Genomic DNA, 17027 nt, shown 5'->3' on the forward strand with positions numbered 1-17027 from the left:
TCCATTCCAAGAGGTTCGAGTGCCAAAGACCGGTTCCCTAGAATTTGCCCGTAAGGTAACTCTGGGTGTGACAGACAGCCCGAAGCCGGGGTTCTCCCGTTTTTTCATTGGTCTTCGAAGAAAGCCCCGCCTCAGAGGCTTCACTCAGGACTGCAGTTGGCCGGGTGCGGCTGAGTGGCGGGTCTTGGCCACGCCCCGGCCGTCCGCTGCGCTGCCTGGGCCAGCGCCGTTTCCAGTTGAGAGATGGCGGCCGCCGCAGGTAGATCGCTCCTGCTGCTGCTCTGCTCCCGGGGCGGCGGCGGGGGCGCCGGCGGCTGCGGGGCGCTGACTGCCGGCTGCTTTCCCGGGCTGGCCGTCAGCCGTCACCGGCAGCACCAGCAGCACCGGACGGTGAGCGAGCGCGGCTCCGGGGAGGGCGGGGCGGCGTGGGGAGCCGCGGGCAGGCCGGGGCGCCCGGCGACTTCCCTCAACTCGCGGCCGCCCCGGGGTGGCGGGCCACCGAGCCGCCGTGTCCTTCAGCGCCTGCGGCGGCGGCTGGGAAGGCAGGGCGGGCGGGCGGGCGGGAGGCAGAAGAGGAGGAGGGGCGACAGCAGGGATGTTCCCGCAGGACTGGGGACGCCAGGGCGGGGAAGGCACGGGACTTGAACCTCTCTCTGACCCGCCTGTGGGCTCGGTCCCTCCCTCCGTCGTTGCTGACAGCTTTGCTCCAGTGCTCCCGAACTGAGCCCAGTGCGAGTTGTCCCCTTCTCTCCTCCGCTGGGCTGGTCGGGGCGTCCTGAGTTGCCGCGGCTGCCGGTGTGTCAGGAGAGTGGCAGTGCCACGCTGCTAGGAACTGTCCCCCTGAGAGCACCCCGGGACCCCAGGAGGCTGCTGCCTCGCCCTCTCTCGGCCCCCTAGGAATGCGCAGGAAGGGAAATCAAACTTTATCCCTCTCTGAGTCTCTGCATGTGTGTGTTCCGGGAACCAGTTTCTTCAAGGTGGATGCTGCATTGCTTCAGGAGACAGGCACCATCCCCTTGGGTCCTTAAAGGTTCTGGTGGTCCCTTCGGAGGGTTGGCTTTCACGCTACTACGCTCGTGCCCAAAGGAAGGACAGCAGGCACAAGAGAGGGAGCATGGCAAATTGTTCACAGAAGCAGAGATTTGGTGGTTCAGGTTTTATTGCCTGGCAAAGGAATTCTGTCTGAACAGCTTAGGTTGTGTGTGTGTGTGTGTGTGTGTGTGTGTGTGTGTGTGTGTGTGTGTGTAGTGTAGTGTGGGGAGCACGGGAGCTTGGCATGGAGTTTTTCACCTAACAAGTCAGCAGGTTCTCTTCCTTTGGACTTTCGAGGCCCATATGTCTTGGTCTCTGGCCAACTCTGAGAGAACAAGTGTAGGTTTAATTTTATAGGGTGAGCTCGTATATTGTGGCGCTGGGAGACTCACTGTAGCCAGCCCAATAGAGAAAGACCCTTCAGCCCGAGCATCATGACTTGTCTTGTTCTGATTCCTCATCTCTGAAGAGGAAAGGACTGGAGGTTTGCAGAGAGGATACCCCTAGACCTAGGATAGCATGAGATCGTGGGAACACACTCGGAAAAGACCCGAGGCTTGGCAAATGCAAGATAGTATTGCTATTATTAGCCGTAGTTACGGACCCGATCATCCTTCTTGTGAGAAAATTGCACTTTTTCGTATTTGGCATACTGACATTGCTTTGCCGAAGCATCTGGGTAAGAGCCGAGTTTTTCTATAGTTCGATTCTGATTTGCATGTTTCATAGCCTCCAGTTATGTTCTCTGAAAGACATAAAGGCCACCCCCAAATCTGATGGCATTTGTTCCCCTCTGAACTATGGGAAGACTTCCCGAGTTATCTTTGATTTCCAGTGATGCATCTTCCAATTTTTGCAGTTTGTTTTTAATACTGTTTGGGTGTGGTATTCAAGTGGTGTTTAGAAATGTGTGCCTCGTGTATTTTCTCCCATGCAAATGCACCAGTCTGTGAGTGTCTTCCTTGTAGGGACACTTCATGACAATGTTCTTCTGTGCTATTCTGAGGCGGGTAAAAGTGGTGTGCTGAATTCCTAAGCTGAAAGCACAATTAAAAATGAAGTGTTATTTTTGAAGGGCAGAAATGTTGTCATGGGGATGCTGACTTGTAAATGAACTTAGGATCCTAAGATTGGAAAGGTGGTGAACCTGATGATTTGAAGATGTAGATGCTGATTTTGAATTTCTGTCCAGTTGCACCAAAGCCGTTGTGTGATTCCTTGCATGACGTTCCATTTGAAGGATGTCTCTTAGGGATTTGATTCTTGATCTTTCAAACCTGAAATTGAGGCCCAGAAAGGAGGGAGACTTGGCCAAGAGTACACAGCTGGTAAACCTAGTCCTGACCAGATATTATGACTTCCTTTTTGTGTTTTTTTTTTATTGTATAATAAACCATAGTTGCCTTAACATATCTCTCCATCATTCACTTATAAAATTAACTGATTGTCTGCCAGGAAAAGCCTTCTATTTCAAAGCCACAGGGATCTTTTGGTGGATCTGATTTTGAGGCACATAGAGTAGGTGAATATGGAACCAACAACTTGCTCCAAACAATCGATGTTCTTCTAAGGATCCTACCTGGCGAGACACTGGGGCTGAGTGGGGACATCCCATGCATGCAGCAGATGGCAGTCTGCTTCGAACCTGGTCATAAGCCTGGCTTGTGTCACTTTTATTCAGCAGTAGTAAGTCCAGAGAATTAGAGCCAAGGGTCATAGCTAATAATAGCTCTTTTTTTCCCTCCCAGCTTGGGCCACCATTTTTATTTGTTTGTTTGTTTGAAGCAGGGTCTCACTGTGGAGCTGACACTGACCGAATGACCTCTTCTTTTCCTGCTTCTTCTTATTTCCCTGGTGTTGGGATTACAGGCATGTGCCATCATGTTCAGCCTAGCCAAGAGTCATTGTTTTAAAACATTCCTAAAGCAAATAGAACTTTAATAAAATGGTAAATATGATCGAACAGTTATAAGCATAACTGTTCACTATTCCCCCATTAAAACATATTTCACCCTCCTCCCCAAGACACAGTGTTTGACATCAAGTTTTTCTTTGTTGTCCAGGTAGTCCTCTAACTCCTGGCCTTAAGAGACCCTTCTGTTTTCAGTTTCCTACCTAGCTGAGACTACTAATATGCACCCGTGCAATCCGATTCTAGAGTTATCTTTCAGTGGAGTAAAGGAACATGACTTTTCTGGTCTTTTTTGCACCATGCAGTATGATTTTCCTTCTTGTATAAAGAGCCTGCTGTTATCATCCAACTCAAGAGCACTCACAGTGCATAGAAACTGTTTGTCGCATACCGTCCTGTGTGATTAATGAAGGTGGCTGCTGATTCCAAAGATGCTCTTTCGAGGGGAACTGCCTTTCACCGTGGGCTGTGCAATTCCTTTGCTAAATCAAACTCTCGTCTCTGGTTATGACAGCTGGAGTGTTGGCAGTTCCTGGTGGTCAGCATCTGTGCTAGGTTACAAAATTGTATGCAGCCATTAGACCGTTACAGTTTGTGCACCCCCCACCCCCTTTCTCCACACATTGCAGTTTCTTGGCAGTAATACTGTTGCAACTTACCTAAGGCTACTTGGCTTGATACATAGTTCCCCTGTGGGGGCAGTATGTAGCCCAGGCTGGCCTCAAGCTACCTTTGCAGTCAGTACAAGCAGGTCTTGAACTTCCAGTGTTCTGCCTGCATGGGATTATAGGCTTCTATGAGAATGCTAGATTTAAACCCTATTTCTCTGAGTTTCTCCTGGTCCAAGTCTGTCTTTCATTTGTTGGATCTGTGCACAAAAACTCTACTGTAATTAAGCCAACTCCAGCGCTGACCCCAAATGTCCCATCCATACCTACTATTAAACAGATTTTGTGGCTGAGTTTCAGCTGTGACTACCCTTATTCATTCCTCTTATGTCTAAGGTTCATTTCAGGCCAGAGACTGACACACAACTATTTTCAAGTCTAACACCGTCACTTCATAAAGTTAATGAAACAGAAGAGTGACTTGTATTTGTGACAAATAAGAAATTAGGGATTTGGATTCCTTTAAATTGATATGGGTTCAAGAAGGCTTAGTTTAAGGCTGGGTGGTGGTAGTGGCACATGCCTTTTAATCCCAGCACTCAGAAAGCAGAGGCTGATGGATCTCTGAGTTTGAGGCCAGGCTGGTCTACACAGCGAATTCCGGAACAGCCGGAGCTGCACAGAGAAACAAACAAAGTTTAGTTTATAGCTTAACTTGGTGATTCCTGCCTCCTAATTTTTTCTCCCATCCTCTAATCTAAATCCTGATAGAATTTATTACCTTCAGGAGGCAGATCAACAGTGTACTCTCCACGTTTCATTGGTGGACGACCACTCCTGATCTACTGGGGAGATAAAGTCAAGATGCGTATCTTACTTTTCTTCCCTCTTGACTCTTTAGCCTGTCGTCAAGGAACCCAAATCTGAAACATTGCTACAAGCTTGGTGATGCCAGTGATGCTTTTGATTGTATGCTACATTTCTTTATGATGGGTTGGCAGTAAGAGTTGGTACCACCAAGTTAGTTCGGTCGTGGTCAGTAGCTATATGCTTCCATCAGATTCCAAATATATTGTTTTTATTCTACTGTAGTATTAGCATATTGAGGGTCTTGGATAAATTGGTTTAGAACACACTTGCTTTGTTTTTAAGGAGGCAGGCATCCTTTTGTTCATCTTAAAAATCTTACTTATTTTTTGAATCCCACAAAATATTATGAGTGAATGAATTTGGATTTATTCAACAGATTCTGATTATTTGATCTTTTTAAGGCTCTGAGGACTTTATTTTATGCTCTATGAAACTTCATAGAAGAAAAAAAGTTTAAATATATAATATAGCATCAGGGATGATGTAGTCAAAGACAATACATTGACAGCCAAACCTTTTCTATTTTTTTCCTTTTGAGGTTATGCCTGCCTCCTGTTAGGTCTTCTGGAATATGATGTCATCATATGAATAACCACTGTGATTAAGGTCAAGATTATATTTTAATATTTTAGGATATCTGCTCAGCGTTTGAACCTTTGTCTTTAATTGGACTGATTAAACCAGGGCTCATGGATGTATTAGAATTATACATTATTAGAAAAATTATAGCTGTTGTATACAAATACTTCTGGAACAGAACTCTGAAGCCCCGAGAGCAGTTGTTCTCAACCTGTGGGTCGTGACCCTGTGTATTTGTGTGTGCTGGGGGGGGGGTCCTTTCACAGGGACCACCTAAGACCATTGAAAAATATGGGTATATACATAACAGTTCATAACGGAGCCAAAATTGTACTTCTGATGTAGCAATAAAAATAATTTTATAATTGGGGGTCACCACACACGAGGAACTGTATTAAATGGTCACAGTGTTAGGAAGGTTGAGAACCCCTGCACTAGAGGAAGCGGGGGTGTGAGACAGATGGTTTCTTCATAGTATCTGTGAAAGCAGGGGTGAGAAGTCCTGAACATTCATTTCTTCTTTCTTCAGTCTAGCTCTTTTCCACTAAATTACATGGTTGTGTATTTTGTTTTTAACTGTTAGCTCTGGTTTTAAAAGGTGAATTGGAAAAAAAAAAAAGCTAATTGGGGTAGAATTCTTAAAATCTTGAACAAGTGCTCTCTGATACAGATCAAGCTTGAAAAATAAATGCTTGAATAGGCCTGCCAGGGCTGGAGAGACGCTCCGTGATTAAGAGCTCTTACTGCTCCGAGGGAGGACCAGAGTTGGCTCCTAGCACCCACGTCAGGTGGCTCACAACTTCTGCAACTCCAGCTCAGGACTGTCCGATGCCTCTGGCTGTCTCGGTGGGCGTCTGCACTCATATGCCTGTGTCCATACATACACATTCATAATTAAAAACAATAACAGGAAGTCTTAAAAGAAAAGCTGTCTTCTGCAGGTTCAAAATGAAGAGGGGAACAAACCATTTATTTCTGCACACTTTGTTCAATGCTTGCAGTGAGATGGCTGTGTAAAAATGAAGGTTGACATCACGTAAATTCATTTTAATAACTTTAGTGAGCTGTTGGCCCGTAAACTGAAAGGTTTGAATCTTTCATAGTCATAAAAATATAACTTGGTAAATTACATCACCAACTGGACCTAACAGCTTGCTAAAGCAAGCCTGTTTCTGATGCAGTTCTGAAGTAAATGGATAACAGGCTATCACCTCTTAATATCTCTTAAAAATAATGACTTTTTCTAAAGGCTGTTTTTGGTGACATTAGACGTATTAATCCATAAGGATATGTATTTACCTTCTTTGCATCATTACTAAAGTTTTCAGTTTTTGCATGTTTTCTGCTATTTATTGTCCGTTTGGTCATTTGAGGAATGCACATGACAATCTCTAGGAAGTTGCAGAGGCGGACAGCCAGCAGCTCAAAGTCCTGTCTGTTTTAATAGGTACCAAAATTCTTAAGGTATCTCGCCTTCTAAGACAGGGCTATCTATGTCATGCTTCCTGTCTATTGTGAGTGATGTTTCAAGATATTAATGTCTGCTTTAAACTATGATGCAGAGAAAATTAAAGTGACTGATAAATTGTCAAAACAATAGAGCAAACGAGTTAGCTTGTACTGTCCGACCTCTGCAGTGTAGAGAGAGCCAAGATTGGAGGGCATCTGTAACACCCTTTGGTTCCCACCATTAACCCGTGAGAGGCATGATTACCCCGGTTTTGTAGATTTGGACTTTGAGGGTGGGTTAACTTGTTTTGAAGTACCAGGAACTATGTCAGTGCCGCTTTCCCTCCATCTCCAGCCGCCCCTGCCACCTCCTCTCTGAGCATTTGCTGCAGTTTTCCTTCTAAGAGACCTCAAGGCCCTTCCTACCGTCTCCAGTCCTCACGTCTTTCCCCGCGTCCTTCAGGGTAGCTGATTGACTGGGGTCTGAGTCAGGTGTTTGCCTCCTAGGGATCTTGATAATTTAATCTGGAATGCTAAATAGTTCCAGTAACTGTGGTAATTGTTGAGTGTTGCTTCTAGACTGGATAGTTCTGTAAGGTTTCTAGTGGATTCTGTGACAAACTGCTCCACCTGCAAAGGTTAAGTTACCCAGAATCACTTGGAAGGGATGTATAGAATTTCCCTGTGGGCCTCTGTGCGAGGGAAGACAGCCTTTGGTCGATGAAACCAGAGTGCAAGCAGCGTGACTGGTTGTGCTGTTGATGTTTTCCAAATGTAGTCTTTCCTTCCTTTTTATTTTTTCTTCTGAGACAGAGTCTGTCTGTAGAGCCTTGTCTGTCCTGGAACCACTGTGGAGACCAGGCTGGCTTCAAACTCACAGAGATCCTCCCACCTCTGTCTCCTGGGTCGGTGATGGGATTAAAAGCATGGAGCACAATGGCTGGCTTTTTTTTTTCCTGCTCATGGAGGTTGAGTGGGAACACTGGGAGACACCTGTTGGAGCTGGGAAGGCTTCACTGAGGTGGCCTCAGAGGAGCTAAAATACGAAGCCATCTATGCACGTGGGACTGGAAAATGTGGTTGGTGTTTCGGGGACATGGAGATGTGAGATGACCGTACCAGGGAGTTCGTTACAGTCGTAATAAGGACAAGATCAGCTGTGGAAGGCAATAGAGGCGATACCAATAATAACACCTATCACTTTCACCAAGCGCTTTATATTAATTTTCTCCCTCAGTTTTTGAGTTACCCCAAGATGTGAGTATGGTTCCTTTTCTCATCTTACATATAGTGATACTAAGTTACCCCTTACTGGTTATGTGACTTATCCGGGATCACAGCGATAGCACTTGTCTAGGGCCACACACTAGCAAAAGCAGAACCTAGCTCACCATCCCAGAGAGCCAGGCCGCAGCCTCTGTCTTTTAACCACCTCGCTATGTGGAGAGGTCAGGCTACGACAGGGAAATGGCTTGCGAAGGTGCTGACAGTTTATTCAGTACAGCAGCGGCCATTTGTGGACTCACACCCTCATGGAACTGTGTATTATAGAATGACTCGTGTGTGTGTGTGTGTGTGTGTGTGTTTGCTGGTATAAAGGGTAAACTGAAGAAAAAATGTATAAAACAGTAATTTCGCTTTGTATGAGGCATGCATAATTTCTTTTCTGCTTGAGAAGTACCACTAGGGTCTCCTTCAAGTTGATTTTGCAACTGAAGAAGTCTCGGTTTGAAAAAAAAAAAAAAAAAACAACCAAAAACCACACCATTTTTTGTCAGTAGACGAGTTTCTGCAGATATAAAGTAGGAGAACCACTTGATCAAGTTTATGCTTCTACGTGGGTCATGCTGGCTTCAGTGTACAGGGTGGATAGCGAGGACGGGACCACAGGGGTAGAGGGCAATAAAGGGTCAACTGGTTCAGTGGGTCCAGAAGAGATGGTTGAACCAGGACATTAGCTAGAGATGGGATGCACAGAACAGAGAGAGGCAAGTAGGGAGGAGAGCGCTTCCATACGTAGAAGTGATAGCTCCACCCATCGCCCCAGCTCTTAGCCAGCACTGGGTTGAGGGCAGTTTAATTCAAGGTCTGACTTTATTCCTCAGGCACAACGATTATTTCTTGATCTTTGAAATTTCCCTTTCTATATGCGTATTAAATAGGCTTCACTGTGTTCTTTTCTGTGCTTGTAATTTTGTATTAAAATATGCTGTTGTGCTTTTATTACTTCAAGCTACTTTTACATTTGTATATCAAATGAGATGCCTACCTTCTCATGTCCCTGCCTCCCTTCTCCTCCCCATAGAATTCAGGAGATTTTCCCAGCAGTCTGAGAAGGCACACACAGCATGGAGAACACTCAGGAAATCTGTGTGTTGCATGCTTCTCAAAGCTTTGAGCAGTAGTGCTTTGTATTACGCTCATCAGAGGAGGACTTTTCTCTGACTTAGTTCTTCCTGGCTTTCCATTTTTGTCGTGTGTGTTGACTCAGAGCTTTTTAATGGCCTTAAATTTTGATTCCCTTAAGGATCTATTGAACCTTGTATGGTAATGGTCTTGTCTTTCTTATCTTTTCCTTTAATTTTTTTTTTCTTTGAATTGGCAGGTAAAAATCATACCTGTGCCTGTTTAAGGGAAGCTGTTGTGGGATGTTTTGGTTTGTGTACACATCGTGTGATGTTCAAATAAGTAAACATACCTATCTCCTTAAACATCTGTTTTCACATAGGGAGAACATTCAAATTCAGCGCATGGTTGTCTAGTGTCTCCGTGCATAGAATGCCATTTCTCCTGAGGTAGGCACTCCGAAGCATGAGTGTTTTTCTTAGTAAAAATTTACCCATCTACGTAAATACAGGGGATTCCTGGTTCTTCCACTGCCCCCATTGCTTGTGAAACTAAGATAAAAACAAATAGTGTGGAGCCGTTTGTGTAGAAGGCGTAGATTCTGGTCTTCTACAAATGTGGCCTCTGTTCCTTCCTTCACTGTGACCATCTTTCAGACACATTGCGGCATCTCTACGGAGGAGGCCGTCGGTGGGACCTGGAATCTTCGGAGAAAGGATAGTTGTACCATCAGGCTATTGCTAGTTTTCTGAGCTACTTAAATGAAGGGTTGATAAATGTGTGCATGTTTGTGTTTTTTCCACTAAAAATAAAGTAATTGAAGGTGCCATGTGGTATAATTATCAGAAGTGTGAATTCTCTTTGAACTTGTGTTTGATTTTGGACAAGACATTTAACCTCTTTGGTCTTGATGTTTTTGTTAGTTAAGTAAGAACACTCAATCAAGTGAATTGTAAGAGCTTATTTTGATTATTATTTATGTGTGTTTGCCTGTGTGTGTGTGTGTGTGTGTGTGATGGGCATGCATGCTGGGATTAAGGTACCACTGTATTTGGTTGCATATTTTTAAAATATTTTATTTTTATATATGTGTAGGTCTGTGTGAGTGTATGCCACCTGTGTATGAGTGCCCACGGAGGCCAGAAGATGGCATCAGACCCCCTGGAGCTGGAATACAGGTGTGAGCCTTCTGATGTGGGTGCTGGGACCCCACTGGTCCTCTGTAAGATCAGTATGCAGTACTCACTCCTAACTGCTGAGCTGTCTCTCTCACCTCATCTTTTATATTTATAACTCTTCCAAGTAACCTTTCTTTCATTATGTGGCTTCATTAAAGTTGAACATCCAGGTTTCATTCTTACAGTAAGGTCAGGAGCTTGAAGTAAGACAAACAACTCTCTAGTTCTTCATCATGACAGTTTCCATAATTTCATCTGATACCTTGATCAATGATTTACCTTGTAGTCATCCCCTTAAAGAGTCATTTATGGCTATAGTTTCATCTTTCTCCTCTGTGTTTGCCATTGGCCTCCTTCTCCTTTCCTTCTTTTTAATCCAAACTATTGAGAGAATGCCAGAAGAGGTATGGATGTGTTGGGGAGCCAAGAGTTGGGAGAAGGTCCAAGCAGTCAAAGTTGGAGTGCAGCGGTAGGATTATGCTAATAAATTAATTCTAAATTGTGGCATGCTGGCCTGAAGCAAGATGCTTCTCCTCTCCTCTGTGTTCCGTTAGTGGAAAGTGTAGCAGGAATACCTTAGTGCGTGCTCAGTTGTTCACGATATTCATGTACTGACAACAGTCATAGCATTGGTGGGCATCTAGAAGCCTGTAATGTCTTCCAGTTCCACGAACAGAGCCAGAGTACAGTGTGGAGAGCCTAGATAGTCCATCACTTTTGGATGGATGACTCAGTGAGTTAAACAATCCCAGAGACCATTGTCTAAATCCTTTGGCTCCAGGGGAAATGCAGTTAGCTGTAGATCATCTTGTTCTCTGCCAGGACGTTACAGTGATGGACTGACTTCTGATTCATGCAGCAGTAGATCATCTTGAAGGAGTTTGCATTATGCTGAGGCAGGCAAGGCTGTATAAAGGCTATGCAGCAGTCGTAGTCAGGTGGCAGCGGCAAATGCCTTTAATCCCAGCACTCCAGAGGCAGAGACAGGCAGATCTCTGTGAGTTCGAGGCCAGCCTGGTCTACACAGTGAGTTCCAGACAGCCAGGGCTACACAGAGAAACACTGCATCGAAACAAACAGACAAGCAAGCAGTTGGTGCAGTAGGACTAAGTGGTGGTGTTTGCTTAGCATGTGTGAGACCTTGAGTTCTATTCCCCAGGACCACACAAAAGGAAGCAGAGTGGCACAGAAGTCGCTACCTGGCCTGTGTTGGTGGGAGCTGGGTTCTGCAGAAGACAGGAGGGAACTCTTTGAAGAGGCACTGTCTGCTCCACGTTCCTTCCCTCCATCTATTTCTAAGGTGGCAGAGTTTTGCAGGTGTTGTTTGGGAGTTAACCTTCTGAATCTTCATTCTGCCCCCACCATAGCAACTGTCAGGACCCTGCTAGCTGCCATAAAGCAGCCTGTGGGACATGGCCAACTGTGATAAAAATCCATTTTTAGATTTTAAAACAGAATTCGGATAGCAGGATACTTTAGAGAAGTATATTTAAAGGTAGGTTGAATATGGTGGGAACAGTAAAAACCTAATGAGGATGTTAAAGCTACCAGAGTTCTCACTACTACTACTTCAACCACCATTGCTTCTCCTCCTCCCCTTCCTCCTCCTCTTCTCCTCCTCTTCCTCCACTTCTTCCTCTATCTCCTCCTCCTCCTCCTCTTCTCTCTTCTCTTCCTCCTCCTCTTTTTTCTTTTCCTCTTCCTCCTCCTCTCCTTCCTCCTCCTTCTCTTCTTTTTCTTCTTCTTCTTCACAGAAAAAAAATACTAGTTTATGCTGGCTTGTCTTGGTTGGTCGCTTCCTTCTGCTCCTCTTTCATGATCTGTAAATGCCCATGGTGGAAGGAAGCTTTCATGTACAGATGAAAAAGAAACTTTCTAGTCAGAAGTGGCTGCTGATATTTTTTTAAATCCAAGGGTGTGTATTCACATGCCTAAGGTTTTTATTTTATCTTTAAATCCCAAAGAAAGTAAAATCTTAAATAAATTTTCAGATCTGTAGCTCTGACCTAAGTCTGAAAACAAGATGTTTCCTAAGTACAGTCGAGGTGGTAAGGCAGAATGTTAGTGTAATACATTGCAGAACTTTTAGATATTGATTTATTTAATGGAGAACTGAACAGTGCTTTCTTTAATTTTAATATCTCATTCTGCATTGGTCTTTGATTCAGAATGAATTATAATTCTCAGCATGGCCAAATACCACGAAGTCGGGTGAGCTTGAAATCTGTAATGACTTTCTTTCGAGTGATTGCTAGAGCTTGTGGTAGCAAAGGAGGAGACAGAAAGGGAGCTATAATCGTTTTTTTTTTATTTTTTATTTTTGCCTAAGATGAGTATTTTGGTAAGATTAGATGCAGTGATGGGCTGAGGCCCTGAGTTGTAGGTCAAAAGGTCATATCGCAGCTAGTACCAGAAAATCACCACAGAAGGACAGTTAGCTCACCAAGGAACTCACCTGGAAAGACCTGTCGCAGGAGGGGATTTTCTAGGGGTGTCCATTGTAAGGGAATTCCATCATTCTTGGCCAACCCCCTTAGAGCCCCCCACCTCAGTCTTGCTTCCTGGCTCTTTCCCAGAAGTAGCATTCTTTGGATGGTGTTTCCCATCCAGCGCATGGTTAACCATTTGTTGTGTCTGTGCACGTCTGCAAACTGCACAGTCTGTAAACATGCTTTCTAACTAGTTAAAATAATTAAATCAACCATATTTAGGGGGTTTTACACTGTGTGTCTTTCTCTAGTTCATTCTCTTTGCATAACACTTTGACAGTAGTTAGCTGAAGGTCGGCCTGCTGATGCAGTGGGTAAGGGTGCCTGTCTCCAATCCTGAACACCTGAGTTCGATCCACAGGACCCACTTGGAAAGCCAGTCCCTCCGGGCCGTCCTCTGACCTCCACCTGCACCGCCCCCCCCAAATAAATAAAAATAATACAAAATAAAACTATGTTTAGCTAATACATTGTCAGGTTCATTCATTTTAATTTTAGCATTATTTTATGTGTTTGGGTATTTTGCCTTCATGTTTGTCTGTGTACTGTGGGCATGCCTTTTGCCCTTGAAGGATAGAAGACAGCATCTGGTTTCTTGGAATAGACGGTTATGAGCCAAGGTTGTTGTGGCGCTGGAAAACAAACCCAGGTCCTCTGGAAGATCAGCTAGTGCTGCTAGCTGCTGAGCCATCTCTCCAGCCCCCAGTTCATTTGTTCTTAAGTGCTCTGTGGCATTTCTGTCTCTGATCTATATATATGAGCATTTCCCTGCTAACCGAGTATCTTTTTCATTGAGTATTGTGAGGAGCAGGAATCTATTACGCCATTTTTAAAGTTAGACTAGGAATGCTGTTTTGCCTTTGAAGAAAAGCTAATCTCCTTTTTTGGTGCGCAGTGTCCTCATTGATCATATTCCTGGGAAAGCCCTTTGTACTTCCCCCAGAGAAGGCGGAGAGGAGTAATGTCTCATCACACAGATGAATACGTCCTGTGCAAAGCGCAGAAGAGCATCTGCTGGGAGAGCGAGCTCACGAGGGACAGGGCTGCTGTGGGAGAACTTGCTTTGCTCCAGTGAAATCGGCAGGGTTTCCACGGCAGACAGGCTGTGGCTGGAAACTTGTTGGCATCAACTTGTTGTTTCTCTGTGTCTGGGATAATCTGCAGCGCGCAGACGATGCTTTATTCTGTAAAAGGATATGATGCCTTTTATGGTAAAAGAAAGGATTGTTGTGAAATTGTGGCATGGCTTCATGGAGCTGAAGACATACAAGTTCTAGAAAGGACGAGAGGGACTCCTTTGTGAGGTTGTTGGTATGAAATATCCATCTGCTTTAATGATGAGTATTAGGTTCTTACTTTACAGTCCCTGTTTTAAGGAGCAATCTTGGGTACTTTTTTTTATCCTCTTAGTCTCATGCTTTTGTCCCTGTTTGCAGACTCCTGGCTAATGGTCTGAGCATTTTTACAGAGCCCACAGTGCAGAGCTTCATTCAGGTTGTCCCTCCAGATGATTTGCTGTGCCGTGCATTAACCAGAAATGCTGAGACAGCAAGGGAAACACTAATAAATGGGATGCTTTCCAGGGATGGTCGCTAACACAAGGCAAGCACAGCCAGAATCAAGAAGAAATTGTTACTTAGGCACTCAAGACGTAGTCTGGCCAGATACGCTATTAACAGTGAGCAGCCAATTGTAATTAAACTAATTGGGACCTGGGCAATTTGAACTGCCATATTGTCGGTTAAGAAGAGTAAGCAATTTTAATGCATCTTAGAATTAAAGACTGTGAAGGGTGGAAATGGTATACGTTCAATACTTGTGTGAAATTCTCACTAGATAAATACATTTTTAAAAAAAAGAATGTTGAACTGCCAGATTGTTAAGAAGAGTAAGCAATTTTAATGCATCTTAGAATTAAAGGCTGTGAAGGGTGGAAATAGTATACGTTCAATACTTGTGTGAAATTCTCACTAGATAAATACATTAAAAAAAAAGAAGGGTCATGCAAGTTTGACACAAACTTACTTAGAATGAAAAAAAATTACATTTGCCTTTTGAAGAAGGTGTAAGTTCCAGAGGCTCAGGGATGTCTGGGCTTGGCTTGCCTGTGTGTTTCTTCCATGATCTGAGAACCAGTGTGCAATGGGCTGCTGGTGAAGGGAGCGGTCTGTCTGTCTGTCTCTCTGTCTTGTTTTTAGGAGGTGAATGACTGGCAGAATGATGGTTTTGTTTTTCACTGCCGCTCCTTTTCTAATAAACACACTTTGAAGAACCCAGGTGTAGGGTATGTATGTGTGGGGAGAGGAATTCCCGACATGTAAAGACCCCTTTTATTAGTGTTCTTGGTATTAGTAATCTCCAATCATCCCTGCTCCAGAGAGCTTTGTAGCTAGGCCAATGACCCTCATCTGGTTTTCGAAAGTTTCAATTTGCTTATTCATTTTATGGATATGGGCGTTTTGTCTGCATGTGTGCCTATGCATCACATGCATGCCTGGTGCCCTGCAGAGGCCAGAAGAGTGTATTGGATCCCCTGAGACTGAAGTTACACAGATACGCCACCATGCGAATGCTGAGAATTGAACCCAGGTCCTCCGGAAGGGCAACCTGTGCTCTTGACCGCTCAGCCCTCGCTCCAGCCCCGTGCTTTTAAGTGTACCTGATTCCTGAGTCTTAAGAGTAAGCGTGGCTTTCTGAAGTATTGGTTGTTAGAATCCACTTTCATTAGAAACGTGTTTCTTCATTGTTTATTAGAGTTCTCTGTTTCATCTCTATATTCTGAAGCACAGAAGAGAGTGAAAAAGATTCCCCGTCTTTGCAAGGCTTTCTCAGATTCCCGATTCTTCCATCTGCGTGAGTTTTCCACGTGATAATAGATGAGTTAATACTTCATTTCTCGGAAAGGTTTCTTCCATTCCATCTGGACTTGTTCCAGGAGTGTTCTCAGGAGGGCTTTGTAGACTCTTGGCGCTCTAGGCTGAAGTAGCCATGCTAGCAGGCCAGGGCCTTCACCTTTGACATTGACCTTACTTTTCTCTGTTCCTTTAGGTCTTTCATGGCCATCCCTTCAGTGGCTGGCAAGATCCCCACCTTACACTCCATGTTCCCTGCCAGTGGCTTCTTAGCTGCTAGAGTGTGGAGCTGGCCTATGGGAGTCAAGTAAGTGCCTTTTTTACTATTTGGCATGGTTTTTGCTTACTTGGCAAAGCCATGTAGAGAAACTTCGTAAGATGAGTTTTTAAAAAGGCACTTGCTTGATCTTGGTGGGCCAGCTGTGCTCCAGCCGGCTCCCAAACACCTGCTAGCTAACATGGGGCTGAACTTAGGCGACTCTTACAGAATGGATTGGTTTTGCTAGGATAGACACAGGGGAAGATAGAGCTGATCTTAACCCACACATCCACACCGGTGAGCAACTCTTGTCCCATCCTCAAATAAATCAGAACGGTTAGGTCAAATAGTAATTACTCTAGTTACCTGCCGACGTAGTGGTTTATGGATGACCGTGAGTCTGCAGGTTTAAAGCAGCTGCATAAAAACAAAATAGGTCCTCCAGGAAAGCCAGCGCCCTTGGCATTTATCTGAACTAGTTGCTTAACAGGTAGAAGGAGTAACGGTTGACACTAATCAGATGTGGGTTTCTGTGTTTATTGCTTAAGTGGCTAAAACCTGGTATTTTACTTTTGCAGGTCATGATGTAAATTTTGCCTGTGTAGATTAACACATCCCGTTCTGTCATAACAACCATGTAAGGGAGAGTGTTTTCCTGCTCTGTCTTTAGGTATTGGTGACATGACCAATTCACGCAGGGGAAACTTGACCATTCGCAGGTATGTGGAGATCCTGATTCTTCCCTGCAAGTGAAACAGTTTGTCTTAGTGAGAACTTGTGATGTAGTGTTGCAAAACTCTGTCTTTCCAGTTGCTTTTCCTGCTCCACTATGACTTTAGGAAGGAGACGGGCAAACTGTAGCCTGTACTGCTGCTTGTTTTTACAAATAAAATTTTATCTAAACACAGATCCATTCATTTCTATATGCATCTCCCCTTGTATAACAGAGTTGAGTTGTTACCACAGAGACCGTATGACTCCATAAAGCTTAACATAGTTATTTGGCTTTTTAGTAAGAAGCTTGTCAACTCCAGCTTTAAATACATAAAGTTGCTAGGACCTTCTTACTGATCTCAAAGCTCCTAGGATTAAACCAAGGAAACCTAGACCTATGTCAGGGTACTGCGGACCAGCAAGTAAGTATTTGCAGTACACAGAGTGATATGATTACTTTGTCGTTTGAGGGAAATGCTCTTGTAGCTCAGGCTGCCTTGAACACTGTGTAGCTCGAGATGACTTTGAACTTTTGATCTTCCTGCCTCTACCTCCCAAGTGCTAGGACTGTGGATATGAGACACACACCAAGTTTATGTGGTGGTAGGACTAGAACCCACGGCTTTGTGCATGCCAGACAAGTACTCCCCAAACTGAGCTCATGTAGCAGGGTGGGTTCTAATACAAGGTTAAGAAATGAAAAAGTACCATGGATATCCAACTTAATCTTTCCTTTCAT

General features: G+C 44.3%; 1 protein-coding gene across 1 annotated transcript in view; it reads left to right on the forward strand.

Annotated features, from left to right (window-relative positions):
* The first annotated feature begins 220 nt into the window (after window positions 1-220).
* Window positions 221-17027, forward strand: part of Mcu (mitochondrial calcium uniporter) — a 156472-nt gene continuing 139665 nt past the window's right edge. The window contains exon 1 of the mRNA XM_050143134.1: window positions 221-390. Within this exon, the coding sequence (XP_049999091.1) occupies window positions 244-390 (147 nt within the window). The 5' untranslated portion in view covers window positions 221-243. The remainder of the gene's footprint in view (window positions 391-17027) is intronic.

The sequence above is a fragment of the Alexandromys fortis genome, unplaced genomic scaffold (genome assembly GCF_014885135.2).
Source record: "Alexandromys fortis isolate MF-2015 unplaced genomic scaffold, M_Fortis_MF-2015_v1.1 scaffold_9, whole genome shotgun sequence".
In the NCBI taxonomy this organism is placed as follows: domain Eukaryota; kingdom Metazoa; phylum Chordata; class Mammalia; order Rodentia; family Cricetidae; genus Alexandromys; species Alexandromys fortis.